The sequence below is a fragment of the Amblyomma maculatum genome, chromosome 1 (genome assembly GCF_055883805.1).
Source record: "Amblyomma maculatum isolate TAMU_Amacu chromosome 1, ASM5588380v1, whole genome shotgun sequence".
NCBI lineage: Eukaryota > Metazoa > Arthropoda > Arachnida > Ixodida > Ixodidae > Amblyomma > Amblyomma maculatum.
Window position 1 is genome coordinate 48,371,392 of NC_139344.1, and position 25,913 is coordinate 48,397,304.

General features: G+C 44.1%; 1 protein-coding gene across 1 annotated transcript in view; it reads left to right on the forward strand.

Moving 5' to 3' along the window:
• Nucleotides 1-477: 477 nt before the first annotated feature.
• The window catches only part of LOC146202311 (L-xylulose reductase-like), a 45,510-nt gene continuing 20,074 nt past the window's right edge, over nucleotides 478-25,913 (forward strand). The window contains exons 1-4 of the mRNA XM_084584386.1: nucleotides 478-620; nucleotides 14,184-14,281; nucleotides 22,764-22,918; nucleotides 25,581-25,623. Of these exons, the coding sequence (XP_084440512.1) occupies nucleotides 569-620; nucleotides 14,184-14,281; nucleotides 22,764-22,918; nucleotides 25,581-25,623 (348 nt within the window). The 5' untranslated portion in view covers nucleotides 478-568. The remainder of the gene's footprint in view (nucleotides 621-14,183; nucleotides 14,282-22,763; nucleotides 22,919-25,580; nucleotides 25,624-25,913) is intronic.

Consider the following 25,913-nt stretch of genomic DNA (forward strand, 5'->3'; position numbering starts at 1 on the left):
CATGTTTTTCTTTATAGTGCTATTTTTTTCCTCATTCTCTTCAAAGCTGCAAAAGCGACGGCGGTAGCGCACAGCGATTCATGTTTTCCTCTCCTCCATATCGGCGGTATTCCCGTCGACATCGGGAACCGTAAACAGAGCTATCCTTTCTTGTTTTATTTCTATTGAGAGCGTGCAGCCTTTTTGCTTGTCCTTCGTCCCAGCGAGGCACTCTATTTGTCGCACTTGCACGGTCGCCGGCTTCAGCTAGCACGTTAAACGCCGAAGCCTGAGCGTTATCGTCCGTAGGGCTCTCCATTTCCGCGCCCCCGCCGGTTTCGACAAGTGCTCGTCGCGTACGTTTAAAAACAAGCGCCCAAGATAGCTCCTCCGGCGTGTGTCTCGTATGTGAGCACGTGCGCCCAGAGCGACCTCGGATAACATAAAAGTCGACTCAGCGTTGCGTACGGCAAGCAAAAAGCGCTCCTCATCCAAACCGTTCGTTCTTACAGGTACGGGGGAGTTGTCTTCGGTTTGAACTAGCTAAAAACGAGGCGAGAAGGAATTTAACTGCGGCGCCACGACCAGCATGGAGACCTTCTTCTCAGGCAAGCGGGCGGTGGTCACGGGCGCTGCGCAAGGTGGGTGACGTCTATACGCCGAATCAAGTCTGTCTTTTTGGTCCGGCTTTTTTCCACCGGCAACGGAGGCTGTTGTCCGGTCCAAAAATACCTCACTTCACTCCGCGGAGGGGGAAAAAAAGGCTCCGAAATTCCTTCTTTCTTTTTCGTCTTGTTCGTTTCAAGCGAATCTCAAGAAAGAAGGAACTAGGCGCGGCCTTTGGCGAAAGTTATGGGACGTGAATATTACGCGGAAGCAGACACAAGAGGAAGCAAGGACACACGCACCGTTCCTGATTATGCAAATTTATGCCTGGGATCGAGGCGCAGGTTGCCTTTGGAGATAACTTATTCGCTCAGTGTGAACCGACGCGTTGAGAGAAGTCGCTTCGTCTGAAAATACATGGGTAAACAGAATGTACTAATAATATAAGTTGTAGATTGCACCTCTGCTGGCGTTCCATTTCTTCTTTTGCCCCCATACCACCGCGCATAATATTACTTTGTATATGGTTTGTCCGTTTTATTTCAGCTTTCTTCTTTGCAAGGATCGCAAAGTTCTGTGACTTTATTAAAATGTACTGCCGTAGCACATCTTATAATTCTGCCTGTCCTCGCTCTTTTTTTTTCCTCTCTGTCTTATGAATGCAGAACATTGGTACCAAATCATCGCGGATCCCCCGTGTTATCTGCAAATCACCTTAATGACAGGGTGTAGAGGAAAATCCTATGGGAGGTAGTACGCGTCCACCCAACAGACAAAGCTATAGAAATGAGGGGCTCATTACAACTTACGGAATTTACCGAAAATAACCAGGTGAAATATTTCGAGTCTTGCATGTATTACGGAGCCCATAAGGCTTCCCAGAAGAATAAAATGCCTTTTAATCTTAGAATGAAAGAGAACCCAACAAAGGATAGGGGTGGGGAGAGGGGAGCGGGGCCTCAGTTCGCAAGCAAACCAACGTTTCTACTAGAAAACTTGACTTAACCTCGAAGGTATATGCACTTTTAAGGGCAGCATAAATGCTAAACAATATATTGATAAAGAAGTACAACCCGCACCCTGGTTACTTTAGGCAAATACGGTACACATGACCGAAGTCAAGTATCCCTGAAACCAACTAAAGCATGGGGGGCTATATGTTTCATTTTCTGTACGTTTCTTACATGGCGTTGAACAACGGAAGGCATTATTCAAATCATTTTTAGGTGTAACATAATTCATAACACAGTACAAAAAAAAAAACAAAGACAACATGCCGTAGGTGGGATCCGTGCCCCACAGGCTTCACATTTCAAGAACAGGGATCTGTCAAATGAGCTATGCGGCTGTTCTATATCTTCTACTTACAAGTATATTTGTGTTGTTTGTGCCCAACCTGGATAATGTTCGCGAAAAGTGGCGCCTCCATTCACTTCTCTCTAAACAAACAATAACAACCAATGCACCCACCATCTCATGAATCGGTGCGCTAGGCCCCTTCTGAATGAACCGCCCCCCGGACATCTCAAGCGAGCCTGAATTTATCTGCCGAGCCACCGCAATCTCGGCAGCGCACAGAATTTTAACGCGTTAGAGTGGAGGCCCCATTCTCCAAACAGTACGTCGTCGTCGTCGGCTTTGCGAGCAAAAAGTCACTCGCAGAGTGCACGTTTGGGCCAGTTCATTGCTAATGGCTCGAAAGGATCACGTAGCGCGAGAAGTTGGACGGAGACAAGGACACAGGAGGAGTGCCAATCTGCATAGAACTGAAGAAATACGAGGTGGTGCCTCACGTCCATCGCATATTTAGTAATTTTGAAAATGGTTGCGGCAAAGTTTGGTGTAGACGGCACCACGAAACCTGGGCCCGTATTCCGAGTTTGCGTCGTTATCGAAGTGTCGCTATCTCACGTGACCTCGAGTCATCTGATTGGCTGAAACGCCGGAACCGGGTGTTGCCACTACGGAACCGGAAAAGGTGTCGACATCATGTTCCGACGTTTCCACCAATCAGATGACCTGAGATCACGTGAGATAGCGACACTTTCGATAACGACGCCAGCTCGGAATACGGGCCCTGCCATGATTTTGTGCATCACTGAACCGAAACAAAAAAAAATAGCTGGCAGCATCAAGCATAGAAAAACGGTGGTTGAGTGCAATGTTTGCGTTGTCTATAAAATTCCTTTGAGATGCGGTTCTGTCTACATGTGTCAAACAGGTCGTTGCCTTAACCAGAGTTTATGGAAACATGCCGCTGCTTTTAAATCCGCCAAAACAACATTCTGCCCGAGCACTGCGAATGTATCGCACTTTTTGAGTTGTTGCCTGCTCGAAATCGCAGCTATCCACGGTGTTTCGAGAGACAAAAACAAGTCCCCTTGTCGAAACGGCGACTTGGCTCGCGAACTGAAGCTGCCCCTCCCCCCTTGTTACTTCCTCTTGCATATCTTGAAACGTCATTAAGGGATGAGTGATAAAATCGAGTAGCAAAGTGATTGTACGCGAACAAGAATCCGCAAGGGAAAGCGGTATATGAGACTCATTAAAAAGTTGTCGCGTCATTCCCTAAAAGGCGGAACTTAAAGGCCATTCGCAGTTGAGACTCGCAAAGAATGCGTAGACCGTTTTGATTGAAAAGCCACTGTCTGAAATGATTTCATTGGTCCGAAAGCAACAGTCGTAGGTCAGTCGCGTGCTGCCTGAATTTCTAGCTTTATGACTGTGGGTTGCAAACCGCTAACGAATAACCGGTGCAACTGAAGTGGCCAGAAGTTAGTTTTACATCCCACTTCTCATTGCTGGTGAGCAGTCAAGGTCGACGAGTCTCGTTCCGTACGAGACTAATTCGAAAAGGCAAGCCGCGGGTCACCCTCGAAAGCGTAAACACCGATAGAGCTGAGTGGTTCCTCCAAGCGACAGCCGGTCGCCTACCCTTCGCAACTCGCAAGTGTGAATGACTCTTCCCTAAATTTTTATTTCTTACTGTAAACAGGGGGTACCCCCTGACTTTCGACGACGGCATTATCCCATTACTTTTCTACGCATTTTGTCATATTAGAAACGTTAACGCCAAACGTCGGACCACCGTTGGGTGGCCACAAGCAAATCAGCCGAGGCGAGAGGAACGAAACGGAGTGCGTTGTGGGCCGAAATGCCGCAAGAAATTTTGAGAGGGAAAAAAGTTGAGAACGGTTATATGATGAACTGATTTCAGTGCGAAAGCGCGGGCTTCTTCTCATCTGACTTTTTCAAACTCGATATAATTGCTGTTTTTACACGACGCTTACCACATTCTTTAACATTTCTACAAGGCACTTAACTAACCGTTTAAACACTATCTTTCCTTTGATGGCGTGAAATGCCCTTACAATTTTTATATCAAACAAGGTAAGAGGATTTCTGTTCTGTGGCTATGGGATAGGTGCTCTGCAGCTTCAGCTGTATATGTGGCGCCATCTGGGCGCCGCCGCGCGAAATGACAGAAGTTTAACCATCAGCTACGGTGCAACGACGTAATTGATTGCGGAAACCTCGGGTTTAACCTAGAGTCACTCCAGTTTAACCTAGAGTAACTATATAGTTTACCCTACTTGTGGCGCCATCTGCGAGCCGCCGCGTCAAATGGCGGACATTTAGCCCAACCTGGCTATAACGAACGAAAGCACCCGCCGCGGTGACTCAGTAGTTAAGACGGTCGGCTACTGAACCCGAGTATCCTGGTTCGAATCGAACAGGTGAATATTTCTTAGTGTGAAAGCACTACAAGAGGTCATGGTCAGTCATAGGCTCCATTGCACTTTTTGTTGGCTGGCGAACTCATTGAAAGACCAGTCAGGGAGACTCACGCGTTGGAGCCGCTACATGGGACTAAGTTTGATTTACCCGCGCGAGGTAACGCGGTTGTGACCACGCGAAATATCTTAGCGAATCAGAGCGATGGCATAAAAAACACCAGATAGGATTCTTGTTGAGTGGCTCACGTATGACTGTTTTCGTACTAATAGGTGCCTCAGTGAGGTAACCGTAACAAGCAGCGCTTGACTACGATTTTACCATTAAAACGCGCAAAAACATTTGCCAAGCGAACGTATACCTGAATGTTCTAGGAGCATCTCAAATGTGTTTAGTAGTTCTGCCTTTGACGGCCTCAAGCCCATTGCACCAACTATAAAAAAAAACTTCACGTAATATGTACCGCTATTACAGACATTAACGGGAATAATCCCAAACAAATTCCACCAGCAGCTGGTAAAGGACTGTTCTCTGGGGTTAATGCCTTAGCAGTATCATTAGTTCGAGTAACTTAAAAATGGTAACCATGGGGAAGCCAATAAAACTATGGAAGCACAAAGAGCTTATCGAAAACGGAGGAACGTAACCGCAGAGTTTCTGCCCCAGAAATCACCCGGTGGTTACCGCCATTGCAGAAGGATGAAGCGAGAGTGTAAGAATGCCTAGCCGGAAGGTAGTTACCATGCACGGAGGAGGAAAAAGATTACCGAAGAAGGAGGGGGGGGGGGGGGGAAGGTTACAGAGAGACAGCAGTAACCGGAGGTTGTTTACAAGTCATCCTGGAGGATTGACCATGGCTGGGAAAGCCGGCTATACCTATCTATACTAATATCGTGTAGAACAATATATCGGATATAACGATACCGCGGAACCATCAGCTTCTTAATGTTTTCTACGCTAAAATACGCCGCTTATAACAATGCCGTCTGAGCGCATTATCCGTTCTAACAATTAAAGCTGGTCACTGAGAGCGAGCCTTACAAGAGGAAAAAACACGGAAACGTAGGACCACCCCAGCCGAACCACGCTCACAATAAGAAAGCACGCGCATAAGGCACTCGCAGAGCCGATCGAAGGTAAGACTACGTTCTGTGAAAGTTAAAACCCCACGTGGCTACGCACACAGACGTTCTTAGCTCCAGGGACGCTTACATGCACCGACGGGAAAGGACAGGAGAAAAGGGGGATACTTCCCGAAGTCTCCTTCGCTGGGACAGTTCATTATTAATGAACAAAAGTTATTGCTAAATATTTTAGCTGTATTCGTTAACACCTTTTCATGCTTAATAGCAGCACAGGCAGCTACACTGAGTTTTCATGCAAGCCGCGCAATGTTCAAGCGTTTATTCATTATTAGTTTGTTATCATTAATTGAATCAAAATTTCGAGGCTCTCTCGCACAGCAAGGCCCATTTCCCCGCTTACTTCTGGGGTGCGCGCCACCAGCGGCCGGTAGCATGAAGCCTTCCGTAAAATTAAAAAAAAAAAAAACAAATTTGTTTATAAGAAAGGAAATGCACAGTATCTGTCACAGTTAATATAATAATTGGTTCACATGAAGGGAAAGGTGCAGTATCTGCCACACTTGTTCTGTGGACACCTTAACCGCGCCGTACGGGGAGGTAGGAAGGTGGGAGTGAAAGTGGAAGGAGAGAAAGAAGAGCCGTAAAGGAAGGCTGCGGAATAATTTCGGTCACTCGGGGATCTTTGACGAACACTAGCACCGCAGTGCACGCGGACACCTCTTCGTTTCGCCTTCATAGAAACGCAACCGACAGCGATCCAAACCAGGAAATCCAGCACAGTAGCTGCCACAATTTCCTATGGACACCTGACCACAAAAAATATCTGCATAAAACTACACCCATCGGTTATCCTCTCTTCGCACTACATGTCCTGCCCATGGCCATTTCTTCTTAATTTCCACTAGAGCGTCGGGAACTTGAGTTATTTCTCTGATTCACTCTGCACGCTTCCTATCTCTTAATGTTACCCCTACCATTTTTCGTTCCATAGCCCTTTGGGTTGTCCTCAATTTAAGTAGAACTCTCTTGGTTAGCCTCCACGTTTCAGCCCCATAGGTGAGTACAGGAGGAGTACACCCGGAGGAGCACGTTGTGACCAGGGCAGAGCGCGGTTTCAAAGCAGCCTATTAATTGTTTCTCGTTATTATAATCAAAACAACCTATTGGCGTTAACAGCTACACTTACTGTATCTACCATAACGTAGTAGTAGCCACAATGGGCACACGCTTGCTCATAGACTTAAAATATTCTGCACTTGGCAGTACTGCATCCGTCCTCCTTTTGCGGCTTGTTTAGGTCACATACCAGGAGCGCTTCGAACAGACCGCTATTAATTCACCTGTCTGAACTACAAGCATCGCCTCGAATTTCGTAATTTCACACAACATTACCAGTTCTCAAATGACAATTTTCATCATTAATCAAAGAAAAACGAATATGTGGCGATGTTTATGTCCGTCTAAGCGATTAAAACGTGTGAAAGCACCGTTTCGTATCTTGCTTGGCGCTTTAGCATTGAGATACTGGCACAGGATTTTAAATACCTTCCTTTCCCGAAATGAAAATTGCTCGGTTCTGAGGAAACGAAGGTGCATTGTCTCACACCTCGGTGTATGCTTTTGCAATTAGCGGCATACAGTTCCAGATAAATATGTCGCCATTTTAAATGGCAATAGCTATCATCCAACTTGACTGGGGGGGGGGGGGGGGGGGGGGGGCTAGATTTTATGGCACAACCCTGAACGCTGCGGAGGGAATGGTTGCTCCACGAGCTATATACATATATATGTAAGTAAAGCTATCTCGGGAAAAAAACTGTATGTCACCACAGGTGGAAAATGGCATTTCTGTCATATCAAAAAGTGGCAAGTTTGGAGATCTGCTGCTTGCGTACTAAAATGTCATCCATAAATTTCCACTCACTAAATCTAGGCATCTTAAAGTTTTGTGAGAATTGTTAAAAACCTATTTTTCTGTTGCAGTAGATTTACTAAGAAATCTAAAACATTGACTTGCTACAAAAATGTCAATTTTCAACCTTTAATACGGGCATGATGCTTTATGTTGTTTACATTAAATATTGTCCCCTTCATTTTTCGGATCATTGTCTTTTATTCAGAAAAAATTAGAAGCTGAAAATCCCGCTCAAGGACACTCATTACCTCCGTAATATTACAGCTTATAAAGGTGCTGCATAATATTGCTTAGAATTATAAAAATAAAAATTAAACTGGCTGATTGTTCTGAAAATTGTTGATATTCAGCTTTATATACTGATACGACTTTTATTAAGTGTTGCCACTGAAAAATTTTTTCTATATTATCCGGGCTTAGTTCTTTATTAATAAGTATGCAAAAAGTTGAAGCTCTAGAGTTGTCCTTTCCTTCTCCACATTATTTTGATATCGGCCAAAATTCAAACATTTTCAAAAAATGGACAATTTTGATTCAAAATTTTGAATATTACTGAATCTTATATTTTTATCAGTTTCTCTTAAAAAACAATCTTATGAACATATAAATATCAGGCACTACAATATAGTGTAATAGGTAAATTAAAATATAAAAATAAATAGAACTAAACATGTTTTCGCTCTTTAGAAGTGCTTTTGGCTTCCCTTCAAGGAGTAGGCGTCAACAGTTCGATTTCATGTTTCCCTACTTTAGTTACATTTTAACGTTTCCTATATTCAAAGCCTTCTCAATGCTTATAATGTCGTTTTCTGCTTGTTGGCAGTGTTGATGATTGCCTAAGGTGGAATAAATTCTCTATTTCTGGCAATTTCATTGGAGAACGCAAGTGACGGTAGAACTTTTTCTCTATCCTGTATTTTTATTTTGTGCACAGGTGCAGTCGCATTCAATCTAGTTCTTAAATATATTCTTTGATTCCTCTTTTATGGCGAAAATCAACAATACTCTATTCTTGAAGACCATTTTTCTAATGAGCACTTAATTACAGTCATACGAAAAGCTCTTTGCAGCAGGATAGTTTTAGGTAGGATTTTAACATCCCTGCCTTCCGCCCTCTTTTTCTCCTTCTCTTCCTACTAAATTTCTTTATAGCAGCAACACGAATGAGGTGAGATAACGATCATTTATCTCGACAGAGCTATCTACCTCAGAAAAAAGGCGAGTCAACACGGTGCGAACCCGCCGTCCACCTAAACTGCAGGTTACGAGTACGTTTTGCACGTTAAGTGGACGGCGGATTCGCTCAGTGTTGACTCGCCTTTTTTCTGAGGTAGATAGCTCTGTCGAGATCTCACCTCATTCGTGTTGCTGCTATAAATAAATATGGTAGGAAGAGAAGGAGAAAAAGAGGGCGGAAGGCAGGGATGTTAAAATCCTACCTAAAACTATCCTGCTGCAAAGAGCTTTTCGTATGACTGTAATTAAGTGCTCATTAGAAAAATGGTCTTCAAGAATAGAGTATTGTTGATTTTCGCCATAAAAGAGGAATCAAAGAATATATTTAAGAACTAGATTGAATGCGACTGCACCTGTGCACAAAATAAAAATACAGGATAGAGAAAAAGTTCTACCGTCACTTGCGTTCTCCAATGAAGTTGCCAGAAATAGAGAATTTATTCCACCTTAGGCAATCATCAACACTGTCAACAAGCAGAAAACAACAATGTAAGCATTGAGAAGGCTTTGGATATTGCAAAAACTAAATTCAGCAAATACAAAATGTAACTTTTGCTCCTTATGGGGAAGCATTAAGCACTTCTGGAGAGGAAAACATGCGTTTAGCTTTATATTTACTTTTATATTTTAGTTTACACAATGCACTATCTTGTAGTGCCCGATATTTATATGTACATATGATTATTTTTGGAAAATTCGATAAAAATAGAATACGGGGTAGTTTTTTAAATTTCGAATCAATATACATTTTTATAACTTTTAATTTTGGCCGATTTCGAGGTAATATGGAGATAGAACAGCAACTCAAGAGCTTCAACTTTTTCCATAAGCAAGAACTAGGTCCTGATAATATAAGAAAAAAAGTTTCAGTGACAACACTTTATTAAGTCGTGCCAGAATGTCAGGCTGAATTAGGACAATTTTCAGAACAAGTCTTCAGTTTTATACTTAGTTTTATAATTTTGAACAATATAATGCAACATTTTTTTTAGGCCGCAATATTCCCGAAATACTCAGGATTCTTGAGAGGAAGATTCATAAAAATCCATGGTGATGGTTTATTATTATTATTATTATTATTATTATTATTATTATTATTATTATTATTATTATTATTATTATTATTATTATTATTATTATTATTATTATTATTATTATTATTATTATTATTATTATTATTATTATTATTATTATTATTATTATTATTATTATTATTTCTGATGTTTCCAATTATCGTCCGATTTCTCTTCTATGTGCAACCTCTAAGCTTTTCGAATTAGCTTTGCACAACGTACTTTCCTTCCATCTCAAACATATCATAGTACCGAATCAACATGGCTTCATGTCGGGTCGCTCTACTTCTACCAACCTAGTCACGTTTATGACGTATGCTTCTGCAGCAGTCCTTCAGAGAGGTCAGGTTGACACTGTGTACTGTGATATGAGCAAAGCTTTCGACGTTGTTACTCAGTCACTACTTCTTGAAAAGCTTCTACTCTCTGGCGTCGAAGTCCCAATCGGAGCCCTCCTACGTAACTATCTCCTAGATCGCTTCTGCTTTGTCAGTGTCAATGGACAGAAGACCTCTTTCGTTTATCCTGCAACGAGTGGAGTTCCTCAAGATTCAGTTCTAGGCCCACTTCTCTTCTCCGTTTTTATTAATGATGCTTCCTCGGCGATAAAGAACTCCTCGTTTCTTCTTTATGCTGATATAAAAATATTCCAGGTAATACATTCTTTTCAAGATTGCTTGTTGTTGCAATCGGACATATCTGCTTTTTCTGATTGGTGTGCGAAGAATCGACTTACCCTCAATTCTTCCAAAACTAGGGTTGTCTCATTTACCCGCAAAACACATAGCTTTCCCTACTATTATTCTGTGAATTCTGTGCTGTTGGACAGGGTTGAGGAAATTAATTACCTTGGTGTACTTTTTGACCGTACCCTCAGCTTCTCTCACACTAAACGCATTGCTCATCGGGCTATGCGCACACTCGGATTCGTTTGCAGATTTTTGAGAGAGTTCCGTACTCCACTTTCGTTCTTAAAACTGTACCTGTCCATATGCTTGCCGCTCTTGGAGTACGCGTCGGTTGTTTAGAATGGCACTTGCAAATCGAACTTGGACAAGGTTGACAGAGTACAAAAAAAAAAATTTACGGAATATTTCATTATCGCTTTCCTTGCGCAACTTCCTCCTCTCGCTCCACCAGGAGCGCCCAACTGAATCTCCCTTCTCTTCACTGCCGTCGTACCAGAGTTGATATCACTTTTCTGTACAAACTCCTTCATGGCCACATTATGTGCCCTCAGCTCTTAGAGTACATCCTACTGCGCGTTCCGCGAAAGAACATGAGGGAATTCAGACCATTTCAAGTTTCTCCGTCTCTTCATTCCCATTCCCCTCTGGTCAGAATGCAGTGGTTATTTAACTCTTTTAGTTCTCACCTTGACATCTTGCAAAACTCGCTCTGTTCATTTATATTGGATGTTCGTAGTGTTGTATTCTAAATAGTACTTTATCACCTATAACTCTCACTTTCTAGCCTAAAATATTGTATTTACTTCCCTTTTTGCTTTTTCTCCTGTTCAATGCTGTCTGTATCTTGAACTGCTTTTTATCCGTTTCTTACTTATATTTCAACTTTCAACTTTATATTCGAATCTTACTGTCCGTGTTCAATTCTATTTCTTTATTGGATTATTCTGTTTTTCTAGCCTGTGTTTTAAGTACCACGCGCTTGTTGCGCCTGGAATGGTTATTTATTTTATGTATATTTCTATATCACTATAATCAATGTCAGTTATTTGTTGTTGTTTTTTTTCTCTTCTATCTACCGTTCTTTCTTTTTTTCTTTCCTGATGTGCTCAAAAATTCTCTCACTGTGTATATAAGTGATGCTACTCATTTATTGATAACTTTCCGTGATACTTTTCGCCTCAGTTTCATTTCATGTATTATTTATTTCTTCTTCTGTGTTCTCTCTCTGTGTGTAAACATGTTTGTTCATTTTCATTTTTGTTTCTTTTTTTTATTTGTGCTGCAGCACTAAGACCACATGGTTGTTCCTGCGCACATTAAATAAAGATTGATTGATTGATTCATTGATTATTATTATTATTATTATTATTATTATTATTATTATTATTATTATTATTATTATTATTATTATTATTATTATTATTATTATTATTATTATTATTATTATTATTATTTATTGTACTTTCCTGTATTTCTAACCTGTGTTTACGTACCACGCACTTTTTGCGCCTGCAGCAGTTGTTTATTTTGTGTATATTTCTATATTACTATAATCAATGTCAGTTATTTGTTGTTGTTTTTCTCTCTATCTACCGTTCTTTTTTTTTTTTCGTAATGTGCTCAACAATTCTCTCACTGTGTATATAAGAGATGGTACTCATTGATTGCTTTCTTTCCGTGACACTTTTCGTCTCAGTTTCATTTTATGTTATTTATTTCTTATTTTGTGTTCTCTCTGTGTGTGTAAACTTGTTTGTGCATTTTCCTTTTTCTTCTTTTTTTTTTGTGCTGCCGCACGGTTTCTGCGCCCATTAAATAAATAAATCTTGATTGATTGATTGATTGATTGATTGATTGATTGATTGATTGATTGATTGATTGTTGGAATCAATGTTGCGCCTTTTTTGCTCTTTTCGCACTTTGGGAGAATTCGATGCGTTATGCAGAACACGCCTAGAGATCTAGAGCTCCACATTTTACCTAAAATTAGGAAAATGATCAGAATAATAAAAAGAAAAAGATTTAAGGCAAACAACGCAAAGGATCATGCCCGTATTAAAGGCTGAAAATTTATTTTTTTTTCTTTTTGTAGCACGTTACTTCTGGAACAATGTTTCTGATTTTTTACTAAATCAACTGCAACAAAAGCAGGTTTTTAACAATTCCCATACAAGTAAAAGTTCCATTTATTTAGTGAGTGAAATTCCCATACAAGTAAAAGTTCCATTTATTTAGTGAGTGAAAAATTATGAATGACAATGCTTTAGTACGCAAGCAGAAGGTCTCCAAACTTGAAGTTTTTTGAAATGGCAAAGGCGGCGTTTCTCACTTTTAGTGATATACGGTAATATTTTTATTTTCGAGAAAACTGCACTGTACCTTGAAAAACTAGAGCTCATTCCTTTGTGTCGAGACATTTTCTAACCAAATATAAAAAATTCATTGAAAATAAAAAATGGTAATGGCACCTCGATTACCGTTCTTACCTGAACACACCCAATTTATTTTTGGTTCAGTACACCGCAAAATAAACCTGTACGAATATCTGTTGTTAAATCTCCCACTACGCATTGGTAAGCACCCCGTGAGCTTTCTTGCTTTCTTTCTTTCTTTTCTTTTTGCATATAGATGAAGATGATGATGATGATGATGATGATGATGGCCTCTATCAAAATGGCACATACCCACAGCGGGGGATTGGCCCGGATACAATTGTAAATACTAAACATATATGGACAAAGAGTAGAGAATTTAGATTATTTTCTGTGTTAAACTAGAATGTGAACATAAAATAAAAAGGAAAAGAAAAGGCAATGAAGTCACACCTAGCATAGGAATCTACCTGATGAAGTTATATAATCGCGAAAATATATGTTGCCGACATGTAAGTCTGATTGAACATTTTTCTTTTTTTTATAGGCGTAAGATTTTAAACTATCCTGCCAAGATATGTCGGCGTCATTTTATGGCAATGAGGACATTAAACATTTCTGAATGTCAGGGAGCGTAGTAACACACCTAACAGATATGTCAACGACGTCTTATGAGCTTCCTAACTGGAAAATTTTGAACTTGAAAAAATGTGTTACTGGGACTCAGTAAAAATTATCACTTGATTCGATAGTTTTCCCGGATGATTATCGTCCATTGTTCTGTATAGTTATTTTTACAGACTATTACAGAACAAGCTCTGTAGTATATTTTAGTGTGTATGTGTGTGTGTGTGTGTGTGTGTGTGTGTGTGTGTGTGTGTGTGTGTGTGTGTGTGTGTGTGTGTGTGTGTGTGTGTGTGTGTGTGTGTGTGTGTGTGTGTGTGTGTGTGTGTGTGTGTGTGTGTGTGTGTGTGTGTGTGTGTGTGTGTGTGTGTGTGTGTGTGTGTGTGTGTGTGTGTGTGTGTGTGTGTGTGTGTGTGTGTGTGTGTGTGTGTGTGTGTGTGTGTGTGTGTGTGTGTGTGTGTGTGTGTGTGTGTGTGTGTGTGTGTGTGTGTGTGTGTGTGTGTGTGTGTGTGTGTGTGTGTGTGTGTGTGTGTGTGTGTGTGTGTGTGTGTGTGAGTGCGTGCGTGCGTGCGTGCGTGCGCGTGTGTGTGTGTGTGTGTGTGTGTGTGTGTGTGTGTGTGTGTGTGTGTGTGTGTGTGTGTGTGTGTGTGTGTGTGTGTGTGTGTGTGTGTGTGTGTGTGTGTGTGTGTGTGTGTGTGTGTGTGTGTGTGTGTGTGTGTGTGTGTGTGTGTGTGTGTGTGTGTGTGTGTGTGTGTGTGTGTGTGTGTGTGTGTGTGTGTGTGTGTGTGTGCGCGCGCGCGCGTGCGTGCGTGCGTGCGTGCGTGCTCGTTTTTTTCTCTCTGACTGATTTTTTCTTCTACCGCTTTCAGGAATGGGCGCTCGCATCGCCGCTGACTTGGCGAAGTATGGCGCTACTGTCATCGCCGTAGACCTTCTCGCTGCAAAGCTGGCCGAGCTGCAAAAACAGGCAGGTTCATCAGCCCACTAGCCGAAGCAGGGCGCGACTGGGGGCAATAGATGTCAGCGTCATGGTGAGCGAGGCAGCACGCAATATGTCATTATAGGTAGTTTTAAACATGCTACAACGAAGGAATAACCTCGAATCAGAGTGGCACCCCCCCCTCTCCCACACACTGTTAAAGCCCACACTGCATGAATTCCTTGAGAAATCTTTTTAGGACTCCGGCGGCACAGTCCGAACATTACGTGATAACCAGTGAACGTAGCATAACTGTGAGTTTCCAGTCCTCTGTTCAATTTATGCCGAAATTATTACTGGTACCGAACTCGTGGTGGAGGACGTGCTGTTATGCCCGAGCAATCGGCCATAAATAGTCCCGGAGAATCCGCACATTCGGAGAGCGCGGCTGGAGAACCGGATGTGGTTTTTCGAAAATGCGACAGCGGGCCGAGGCGTGTTGACAGGGGACATCAGGACAAAGGAGCACGGATCCTTATCTTCCCAACATAGAAAGGCGTGTCTTGTACAAGGAAATTGAAGTCAAGCACTTTTGTCGGCGTCCTTTGATCTTCGGCACTCCTCCTCTGAACAATGGACCACGGCGGCGGGGCGAACCAGGAGCCACGGCACGCCGTCGTGTTGTGACCCAGCAGCGGGAGATGGCTTCCTTAGCCGTTCGACTGTTGACTCAAAGATTCCTTGTGTCAACACGTGATCATTAAGACACACTGGCTTGGACCAGTGTGTAGTTCTCTCACAGGCTCCAGTTTGGCGGCGGGTAGATGGGTGTCCTATCGCCTTGCCGGAGGCGTTGCAGAAAGACTACGTTTTGTGACTGGAAACTTCTGGACAATGGGCCGGGTCAGCGGGGCGAAACGGAGCAGCTGCACTCGTCGTATTGTGATTTCACTGCGGAAGATTGCTTCCTAAATTGCTCTCAGGGAGGCGGCGGTGAATTCAAAGGAGCTGCTGCACGCGCCGCTCAAAGGCCATTAAGACGTATTGGTTTGGACAGGGCTTTGTGCTGCTGAGTATGTGTGCACCGTCACCCGGTCGGCGCCATTGAAGATGCCTGGAACCAGATGGGACATCGCCGCATCATAGAGAGCAACAGGAACGGCCTGGCTATTCTGCAGCGGTCTACAGTGTTCCCTGTTCAAGTGCGAGGAGGTGCTTGTATGTGTGCGCGTTTGTGCGTGAGGTGCTGGTGGAACAATTGGGCGGAGCCAAAGAAGCCAGGGGCGGAGCCAAAAGAAGCGGCTCAGCGCCTGTTGGACGTTTGTGAAGCTACGGGTTCCACAGTAGGACTGAAAGGTGATTTAAGCAGCCTATACGAGGGCTGCTTCAGTGTGACTCGCCTGTGCTCTCAGTTCATTAAGAGCTACCTCGCTCCCTTTCAGGTGCTTGCACGTTTGTGTTTTGTAATTATGTAAAATAGATCTTCAGTTTGCTCTTCTCTTAACAACTCCTGCCATCTTCTGCCTTCCTCAACGCCTAGCGGTGAAATCCTTATAGGCCCCGGTCTTCCGGTCATATCAGTGCCGACTGCGCGCGTGTCTCGATTTCTCGAACAACATTAGTGCACCGGTCCTCTGTGTCCACACGCAGCGATTTCATTGCGAAGTATATAACGCCGGTGGTCTTTGTTCCACTTAATGAGAACATGTCTCTGTACTCAGGGTGCATATAGGTAGTAATACTGGCCCCGTAAGGACACAGTCCAGCTCATAACCGGCGCGGACAGTGGAAGTCAACAAAATTGCAACACGAGCTTAGGTGCGCAGTAGTCGAGAGGATGCCAAAGAGTAAGCCACTCTTTGGACATCGACGAAGGAAGCACAGTGCTAGCCTGGTGAAGCCTCTTGTGTCTTTCTCTTTGCGAGATATGAATGGAATAATTGGATGGAATAACTTGTTATCGGACATCTCTACAGACACTGACATAAAAAATCCCAAGAGCTACTTCACTGTGACGATAATGTGTTCAATACTTTGTGGATGATGTTCATGTTTTCCTCCTCTTCGTGTTATGTCGCTTACGCCTAACGGTTTATGTTCATGTTTCTTGCTATACTTGTTATATAACATATAGCGATTGTTAACAGATTGTATCGCCCCGCCCCCTATGTAATGCACTTGCCCTCCTTTAGGGGTACCTTGAAGAAATAGAGATCTGTCATGCAGCCAACATATACAAAGAAAAACGCTCATAGGGATATTATATTCATGATTCAATAACAAGTAATGAACATTTCTGTCATCTACGTTAGCACGCATGTTTAAACAGGAAGCTTACTAGGCGTTCATTTTTCTAGACTATTCTGTCTATTGTAATTTTCATTATACATCGAGTCTTGTAATAACCTCCCCCAAACTCCCTCTTATGTACGAGCAATACTACGCATTCAAAACGATGGATGTAGGCATACCTGCCAACTCTTCCGAATTTTCCGTAAAATGTACGAATTTTGACCAGTCTTACGATTTTACGAATCTTGCGGGAAATTTTACGGAAAATGTTTTATTTTCGGGAAAAAAAAATGCAGACATCTATTAACATCATGGCCACCGAGATAACACAACACGCGCAGAAGGGTAATCTCGGAGGCCATGTTAACACTATTATGGTACCTTTGGCGGCCACGAGAGGGCAACACATATTTGTGATATCATCATCAGCAGCTGCAAACGTTGTAGTGACTCCTATCGTCTACTCGGGGGAACACGAATCCATATCCAAGACTCGATCCGCCTCCGCCAGGCTAGTGGTAGGGTCCCTAGAAATATTGCTAGTCTGTCGTCCGCCGGCCGCGGCGGGGGCTGCCGCTGAATGATCGCCGCGGTGGCGCTGCGGTGAACCGGAGTGCGCCACTGCAGACGACGTGCGCGCCTGTGCGCTTCGAAATGCATTCGCTGCATGCTCATTGTCAGGTGCCTTGCACATGCGATGCCGCTCTTTAGTCTTTGATTTCAGTTTAGTCGTAATATTGAATTCGCAGCCGAGTTATTGGCATAACCACGGATGCGACTTTTTTTTTTCGTGAGCGAAGTTTTGCGCGCATGCCCCTGAGCCGATGTAGAAACGAAGCTGCTTTTTATTTATACCCTATTATCCTGCTGAAGCTACCGCCGTGCCGTATTGTAATGGAGGCTTCTGAGGATTTTGTGCAAACAATTGCGCTTGCATGGAGAACTATACTAGACGCACATTCTAGGCTCCAAGGACCATGTGTGCGAGCAACAGAGCGCTGTCGCCGGCGTTTTCATTCACGTTATAGTTTCATCTTAACTTCTTCGGACGTTTAGCTAAGTTGTAACACGTATGTAGAACTAGAAACTTTCGGATGCATGCACAATTAAAGCACACAAGATGGGAACCCGAGCCCTTCAAATCGCACCGCGCTTCAGGCAAACTGCTGATAGGCATTCTTTGGTACTTGGGAAGCCTAGTAGCCACTCATCGGAATATGCCATCACTTTTGTTGACTTCCGTTTTGCAACCTCTAAAACATATTTTAACAGCCAGCTGTTAGTTGAGAGGAAGGGCACTAACACTTCTTTCAAACTCTGTCCTTGAAGGTGTTCATTTTAATTTTTCATTTCACCTAGAGCTTTTACCAGCTTTGCCACCTTGACCTTCGTACGACAAACTGCTCGAGACATAGAAGTCTGTTTTTTTATTTTTTTCTTCTTCTTGACAGGGTGTTCTGAGTTAACTTTCGCAAGTATTTGCAGGCTATATGCATGTTGCATCAGAAATAATGGTACAGTTCGTCGCAAATTAAGCAACGCCCATTGTAGGTGGGAAAGGTCTTGGTAATAGGCTTCAATCCGCTGCCAGAACACAAGCTGAGTTTCGCAATGTCCTGAATAAGATTAATTACCTCTTCTGTCGACTTTACAGCCATCTCCTTGACTTTGTTTCCTCGAATGCACACAGCAGCATTCAAGGCAGCTTCACCACTGCGATGGAACAGAACTCGCCGATGGCAATTGCCTCCGGAGATTCGTCCTCGCTTGAGTGGCACTATGCGAATGTTAATTCATTGTTCAACATCAGAAAGATCGACATTTGTCCCCAGTGGCGGTGGCATGCAGCTTCCTGCATTCCTGGAGCAGGCTCACGTCACACGATCCACCACCGCTGTATTCTTCAACTGGCTCCACTGATGCTTCAGGATCAGTGCACTTTTTTTCTTTCTCTGCAGGTCTCCCTGCTGACTGTTTTTGCTCGTACAAGTTGCGCTCCTTTCCCTTGAGAGGCAGGGGTTTCAACAAGTATTTTGGAGTGTCAGGAAACAGCGTTGAAATGGCATCCTTCGTGAGTTGCGTAACATCCCGTGGAATCTCAATGACCTTTACCTGTCTTAAAACTTCGCTCAATAAAGCAGGGTTTGAAGTGTCGCTCACAAACATCGACACTAGCTTATTCGTGTTACAGTAATGTGAGGGCAACCCCGATCCGGATCATCCGATATTTATATCAACGTCCAGGATTTCCTGTCTGCAACTCACAAAATAATGAGGAAGATATTCACCATTTGTGGGTTTGCCCGCCACTGAAGCCGACAATATCGGCACCTGACGGCAGTGGGCCTTTCACCGAGCAACCCATCTTCGTACATTGCTTGCACGCAAGGGCCTTATCATCGTTCTCTCTTGAATTTTATTAGAACACAGCCAGTCTATTTTCTTTCATTTATTACGCCTTTTAATTTTCGTTTTGCATATTCCTTTATGCCCTAGCTGAGACAATAAACAATGTTATTGCCTTTGCAGCCGCGCTTGATGTTGCGCTCCCACTCTTGCCTCTTCCCTGCGTCTTTCGGTGTCCTGAAGAGAGAACATTTCACCTTGCACGAGCGCTACCCGGTCTTGCACCCGGGCAAGAAACACGTGCTATCACGCTTACCCCGTTTTCTGGACATGACGCGATCACGTATTCATAAAAAAGGCACACTTGCACACATGCCAGCTAATTTGCGCGCATTCCGGCTCGCGAGCGAAAAAAAGTGCACGTGGTGCACGAGCGTTGTCACGGCACCAACGGATCAGCGCGGCGCAGATTCGCAGTACGGCACAACCGCCACAGCACCACGTACACAACGCGACCACGCTCCGAGAGGGGCTTTACGCTCCGAATGCGTACAGCGCCCCCTGCGCTTTGACCCGGGAAGCGGCCAACTGGTTCCATAGGGAACCCCGCTCGGACGGCAGACTAGCAAATACTTCTAGGGACTCTACTAGTGGTTGTTCCTTTGCTCACGTGTTTGGACAACTTTGGTGTTGGCCTCTGTTTTTGCGTGATCTGCGGCCGCGTCCGACTCAGTGTGACTCTGAAGTTTTAGTAGTAGCGGGTTCGCAGTGCAATGGCAGGCTCAAAGCCGCGACAGTACTTCAAAGTATTTTTGAAGTCGTAAGCGGCATAATTTCCGTGCTTCGTGCCGTCTAAGAAGAGAAGTTCGGATTTTACACCACGTGTGCCTGTGATGTTAACATTTCACATGTTGACAAGTCCGACATAAATATCCACATCGCTTCGAAAAAGCACCAAGGATACGTGCGAGCCGCGGACAGCCAGCCGAGCCTGACAAGTTTTGTTCGCAGTGACAGCGAGCTCGGTGTGATTCGTGCAGAATGCCATTTCACGGCGTTTTTAGTTGAACACAACATACCGCTCAGTGTCAGTTGATCACGCTGGACCACTTTTCCGGAAAATGTTCCCCAAGTGCGAGGAAGCCAAACGCTACGCCTGTGGACGGACGAAGACGACGGCAATTGTTCGTGAAATGGCCGCGAACGCAGAGACTCCTTTGCTGGATGCCCTAAAAAAGCAGGTATTTTTTATTGCTGTGGACGGAAGTAACAATAGGGATACGCAGCTTTACCCTATTGTTGCGACATACTTCGTTAAAGAGACCAGTAGAGTTGAAAGCCGCCTCCTTTGCCTCGGTACAATCCAAGGGGAAGCGACGGGTCAGAAAATTGGAAATCTGATTCTGGACGAAATGAAGTCCCGAAGTTTGCCTCTTGAAAACCTGTTGGGATTGCCATGTCATGATTGGCAAAAAAAAAAAAAAACAGCGTTTTGATTGTATTGATGGAGGCCCAACCAGCTTTGATCGGGGTTGGTTGCCCATGCCACCTCATCAACTTGGCCGCCCAAAAAGGAGCTGCGTGTCTTCCTGTAAAGGTTGATGAGGCCTTGGTTGACATTTTTTTTTTTTTTTACTTAGAGAAAAGCTCAAAGCGGAAAGATCGACTGAAAGACTTTCAAAGATTGCACGACGTCGACGTCAGGAAGATGCTGAAGCATTCGCCGACACGTTGGCTGTCTTTGGGGAAGTGTTTGAAGAGGCTGCTGGACCAGTGGAAACCACTACTTAGCCTTTTCTTGAATGAAACAAAACAGTGCAATAAGCAGAGCTTGTTTTTGGAGTCTTACCAGATTCCCAAGACTTCTCTACAAATCGTCAAGAACCCTGCGCCGACCTCAAATACTGCTGCACACCTTCCCAAGGCTGCTGCAGGTGTTGGAAAAAAAAAGCACCGAATGTAATGGACCTTCACTAAAAAGAAAAGGAGTTCATTCTGTACCACAAGCAAAGAAACTGAAACTTCGAAGCAAGGCATCTTCAGAAGCTAGCCAGGTAACCCGTGAAGAGCGCCTATTTCTTTTTTTTTTTTTTTGTCATCGGAGCTAAGCAGGGCATGCTGTCTTTTTCTCCAAAATGTTATACCTCTTTTTGAGAAGACAAACTGCCGACTTCAGTCACAGGCTCCTCAGATTCATGTACTCAGGGGCCTCTTGAACCGCCTTCTCGAGGATCTCGACTCGATTTGTGCGGCCAGGTGTTCTCAAGGGATGCCATTCATTTCCTGAAGTTGTCTATGGAGCTGTAGAGAATCAAAAAGATGATAAAGACATCGGCATTGGCCTGGCAACCTCCTCTGTAGTTGAGACGCTGACCTCAAATGAGAAAGAGTTCTTCTCGGCTGTTCGTCTCTACTTCACTGCAGCATGTGATTATATTCGCCACAAGTTCCCGCTGGAAGACGTCAGCTTGAAGATGGCTGAAGTTGCCCAAGTGCAGGCTCTAGAAACTGCTCCATTCAACGGTGTGCTTCATTTCATTATGGCGTTTCCTGCTATTCTTCCCCAGCAGAGTGGGGAAACAATAGAAGAAACAACTGATGCACTCGAAGTGGAGTTTGCCAACATACAAGCTCACCAGATTCCAGCAGACATACTGAATGAGCCAAGGTGCGACATGCAGTGGTCGCAATCGGGAAGCATATTCGAGATGTCGACGGATCGCCCAGATTCCTCAGAATCTCAATGGTTATGCTGGGCATACTCTCCATTCCCCACAGTAACGCTGAATGTGAGAGAATATTCAGCTCTGTCAAAGAACGGAGTTTCGCTCATCTGTTTCCGAGAAAACTCTAGAAAGTCTGCTGATGGTGGAAGGACACCAGAGTAGCACCTGCTTTGAGCAAGCCTACACAGAGAAGTTTTTGAAGCAGGCGAAGTCAGCAACTGCAAAAGCGTTGCAAAAATAAATCGTGACACAATGGAGTTTTCGCTCATTACTCTACGGGACACGGATTTTGCTTGTGGGTGAGTGAGCAAGGGTGTCGCTAAAGGTAAATTCTTAGAAAGTGACTAATACGTGTGATTGATTGCACTACTTACTCTCTCTCTCATTCGAAGACCGTAAACATATGCAGAAGTGTGCATGTCTGATGGCATACTGGCAAACTATTGAAGGACTCTGGTACGTGCCTTGACAAGTCGCGTACCAGAGTCCAATTTCCAAGTTGTAATCAGCTCTGCCAAAGCAGGCTGGTGCTTAATAAGGCTTCGGTGACAGTGCAATGCGAAACACGTGACGAGCCTTTTTTTTTTTCACGTATACAGACAACTATATGTGTTCTGACTACCTGGATCGCATTAATCACCGCATTCACATGAATATCTTTTTGCACAGATTACACACCTGGCCCCTGCGGATTGTGCACCGAATGCCGGGCAATCTGGTTTAAAAAATTACGTTTGAGCCAAATTTGATCGCAGCGGACTCCACCCCTAGTGTGGACTGTATGTCCTAAGTTAAGGTAATTAGAGTGTCATATATTCGTGATAACAAAGAGCAGCGCTTCGGTGCTCCGAAGCACACTTCACACTTCGACTTAGATGCATCTAAACCGGTGTCTATCTGGGTTGACTCAGTGCAAGGAGCTACCAACTTCCTCAGTTCGTTCGCTTCTTGCTCCGATTGCGTAAAAGCGTCCCCGCTCAATATAATCGGGTACATCGCGACAGCTGCAATCCGCACGCTTCTGGCTGTACATGTCATAAGTTATCGCGGTGTGCGTTTAGTGGATTAGCATATACACTCTTACCGCCTATATTTTTGACCGCGACACGGTCCTAGCACTTTGTCGCAACGCTGGTAAGATAGCGCCTTCACGCCATAACGCCCAGGTGCCCAACATCATCCCGGTGGCTGTGGACCTGTCCGACTGGGACGCCACGCGGCGCACTCTGTCCAACATCGGGGACGTCGACTTGCTGGTGAACAACGCTGGCATTACAAAGCTGCAGGCAGTCGGGGATATCGACCAGGCGACCATCGACAAGCAAGTTCATTCAGATTGCAGATCAAACCACTCATGAGACTTCCATATTCGGATACGATCAAAGAAAGAAGCGGCAAAATGCCCCTCAAACGAGGCGATCCGGCAAATGGCATCGACCAATTCTCATTACGCCGGCGATAATCTCCTTGCATATGCACACCCTGCTACGTCATTAGACAGCACAAAGTGTGGCAGGTGAAATGGGATTTACTGCGATTTAATCGGAATAATCAGTCCACACGAATGGCTTAAGGGTCTCCTTCGAGGAGCACCTGGCGCTTCGTTCTTCATTTGTATCCGACTACAATGAATTTCGTATAGACAGCCAACACTTGTGGTCTAGTTTCTCTCGGGACTCAGTTAAATGTTTAATTCTTACCCATATAAACAAGGAACCGCACGAGTGAGGCTGTCACTAAATAAAACTTTATGCTCTCTTTCCGTTACATCACTCGTAATCTCCCACGTGGCAGCAACGACGATGTAGCGTCTACGAAGTCTACTAAATATCATTGCCCGTTCTAGGTATCTGGGAGCGCCTTTACTCTTTCTTTCGGTTATTGTTGCACCGCACGCCTGTGATTCCTGCTGCCCGCATACGCGCCACGTGCTGACAACGACGCTCCGCTTCGGCTGCGTCATCGCGTAAGGATTTGTGCAATAATATGTTGAAGCAATGAAGCTTACGAAAGCTTCAACCTTTTTTTTTTTTTTTGTACAGTGTCCTTTTTAAAAAACCAATACTTGCATCATTGCGCTTCTCTGAGCACAAATTCCTCGCTATTTTTTAGCAGCGTTAAAGTTATACTGCACTAACTGCAATCTGACCATTACATAAGCAAGCGTTCTTTGAGTAAACATGTATACTGTGGTTTTTTATAAGGGGAGCGCTTAAAAGAGGCAATACTTCTTGTTGCATCAGTCGCTTGGTTCTCGAAGTTGCTGCGACGCCCCTATTCTGTCTTTTTTTCTTCTTCTTCTTGGCGTGTTCTCTGGCGTCGGGCATTCAGTTCACACGGCTAATGCCAGCAGCAAGGATGGCACCCTGCCAGCTTCCTGTTACATCACGTAGTAAAGCTCTTACAGCCATCGCTGTGAAAGCAGGATAATCTCAGTTTGAACCCCACGGTGAACGTTCACCGTGCGAGTAGCCCTTTCCCCACAAAACGTATATGGACAACTTGGGCCTCCCCGCCGCGGTGGCACAGCGGTTACGATGTCCGACTACTATGCCAGAGTATAGTATAGTATAGTATAGTATAGTATAGTATAGTATAGTATAGTATAGTATAGTATAGTATAGTATAGTATAGTATAGTATAGTATAGTATAGTATAGTAACCCGATCGCCGGTGGCTGCGTTTGGACGGAAACGAAACGAAGTCCATGTGCTGTGCGATGTCAGTGCATGGTAAAGACCTCAGGTGGTCGAAATTACTCCGCAGCCCTTCACTACGGAACCTCTTTCTCTTTCCTCTTTCACTCCCGTTTTCCTCCCTTCCTTTAGGGTGCGATTCAGAAAAAGACCACAGAAAAAGTGCTACAGATACGGCGCCTTTCCTTTCCTGTGAGCCAATTATAACTTGGACCTCAAAGAAAAACAAAATTGTTGTACAACAAGGGCTTGAGCCCGTGGTCTCTGCGGCGCAAATGTTCAGGATACACGATGGTCAGCCCGTCCAATAGCCATCAACTTTTAGAGCATGCATCGCTCCTTAGTACCGTGTCATCGTCGGCGTCAGCGGCACCGTTCTCAGCTCACATTGTAAGGAAGATGACGATGACTAGTGTTTCAGCCACGCATCTTTGTCATTCACTGACAGCGCATGCGCGCGCGTCCGCAACCATTGTTGGTTCGTATACGGCTCCTACCCGATCTGCCTTAGCAGATCTGTGTACACGAGTTCGCTGCATGATCAGAAAATCATCTCCTCAAATACAATAACGTTTTCAGTACCTTAGCTCCTTCCTGAGTTCCAGCGTCGTCACGTCGATGCCGTCCGCAGCAAAGACATCTACATCGCGTCATGATGCTGCGCCCCGTTTTGACGCATTAACCGCAAGGCGTGTTTATGCATTGTTGGAAGCGCTGGCGGCGGTTTATCAATCAGCGAACTTGGCAGCGCGCCAGAATAATAGCCGACAAGGAGCCTCAGTCCTTTATCCAAAGTTGTGACCAGAAGACATGTTTTAGACTCGGCAAAATTGTTCTCCGTTTTTTTAATGAATAATTTTGCACAGCTAGTTCAGCTTTCTTTTTTTTTTTTTTCTTTTTTTGCATAAAAAGATGCGGCAAGCTCAACTGTATAGCGACCTGCTATTCTTTTTTCTTCGCGGCCTGGGAAGAGTCTGGTCATCAAGCTTTATATGACGCAGAATGTTGGTTTCTGTAAAAACAGAACCGCACAAAAACAGTTCTCTCTTACAGTTATGATCAACCAGATTTTGAATCTGCTTAACGTCTGAATGTTCCTTGTCACATATGTTGCAGCTACGCTGCCCATGAAAAATCGACAAGCAACCTGTTTCGAGGTGAAGGTGCATGAAAACATCGAAGCATGAAGTTTGGAGCACAGCCTGAAGTTTAGTTTCTACGGCATTACGCCTGCAGTGAACGTGGCGAGGTAATCATGCCTTACATCGCTGCCCTGCTATTTTACAGGATCTTTGCCGTCAACTACAAGGCTGCAGTGAACGTGTCTCAGGTGCGTTGTAATTAATATTAATTATTACCTCGCCGCTGCTTTTCGCTTCAAACGAGCCTTGAAGTGCGACTGCGGAGCCATTTGAATTGAGGCGCAAACATTTTAGAGTTTTTCTGTGAATGCGGCACGGGCTTACCTGCATGTGCATGACAAAAAAAAAAAAAGAAAAGAACAGCTGACGAAGAAGGTAGACTGGTTACTATGACGATAAGCTTTTGCTTTAGCCTTTTTTCTTTCTTTTGCTCTCGGCTGCTTTCGTATGGCAGTGCTGGCTCACATAGATTTATATC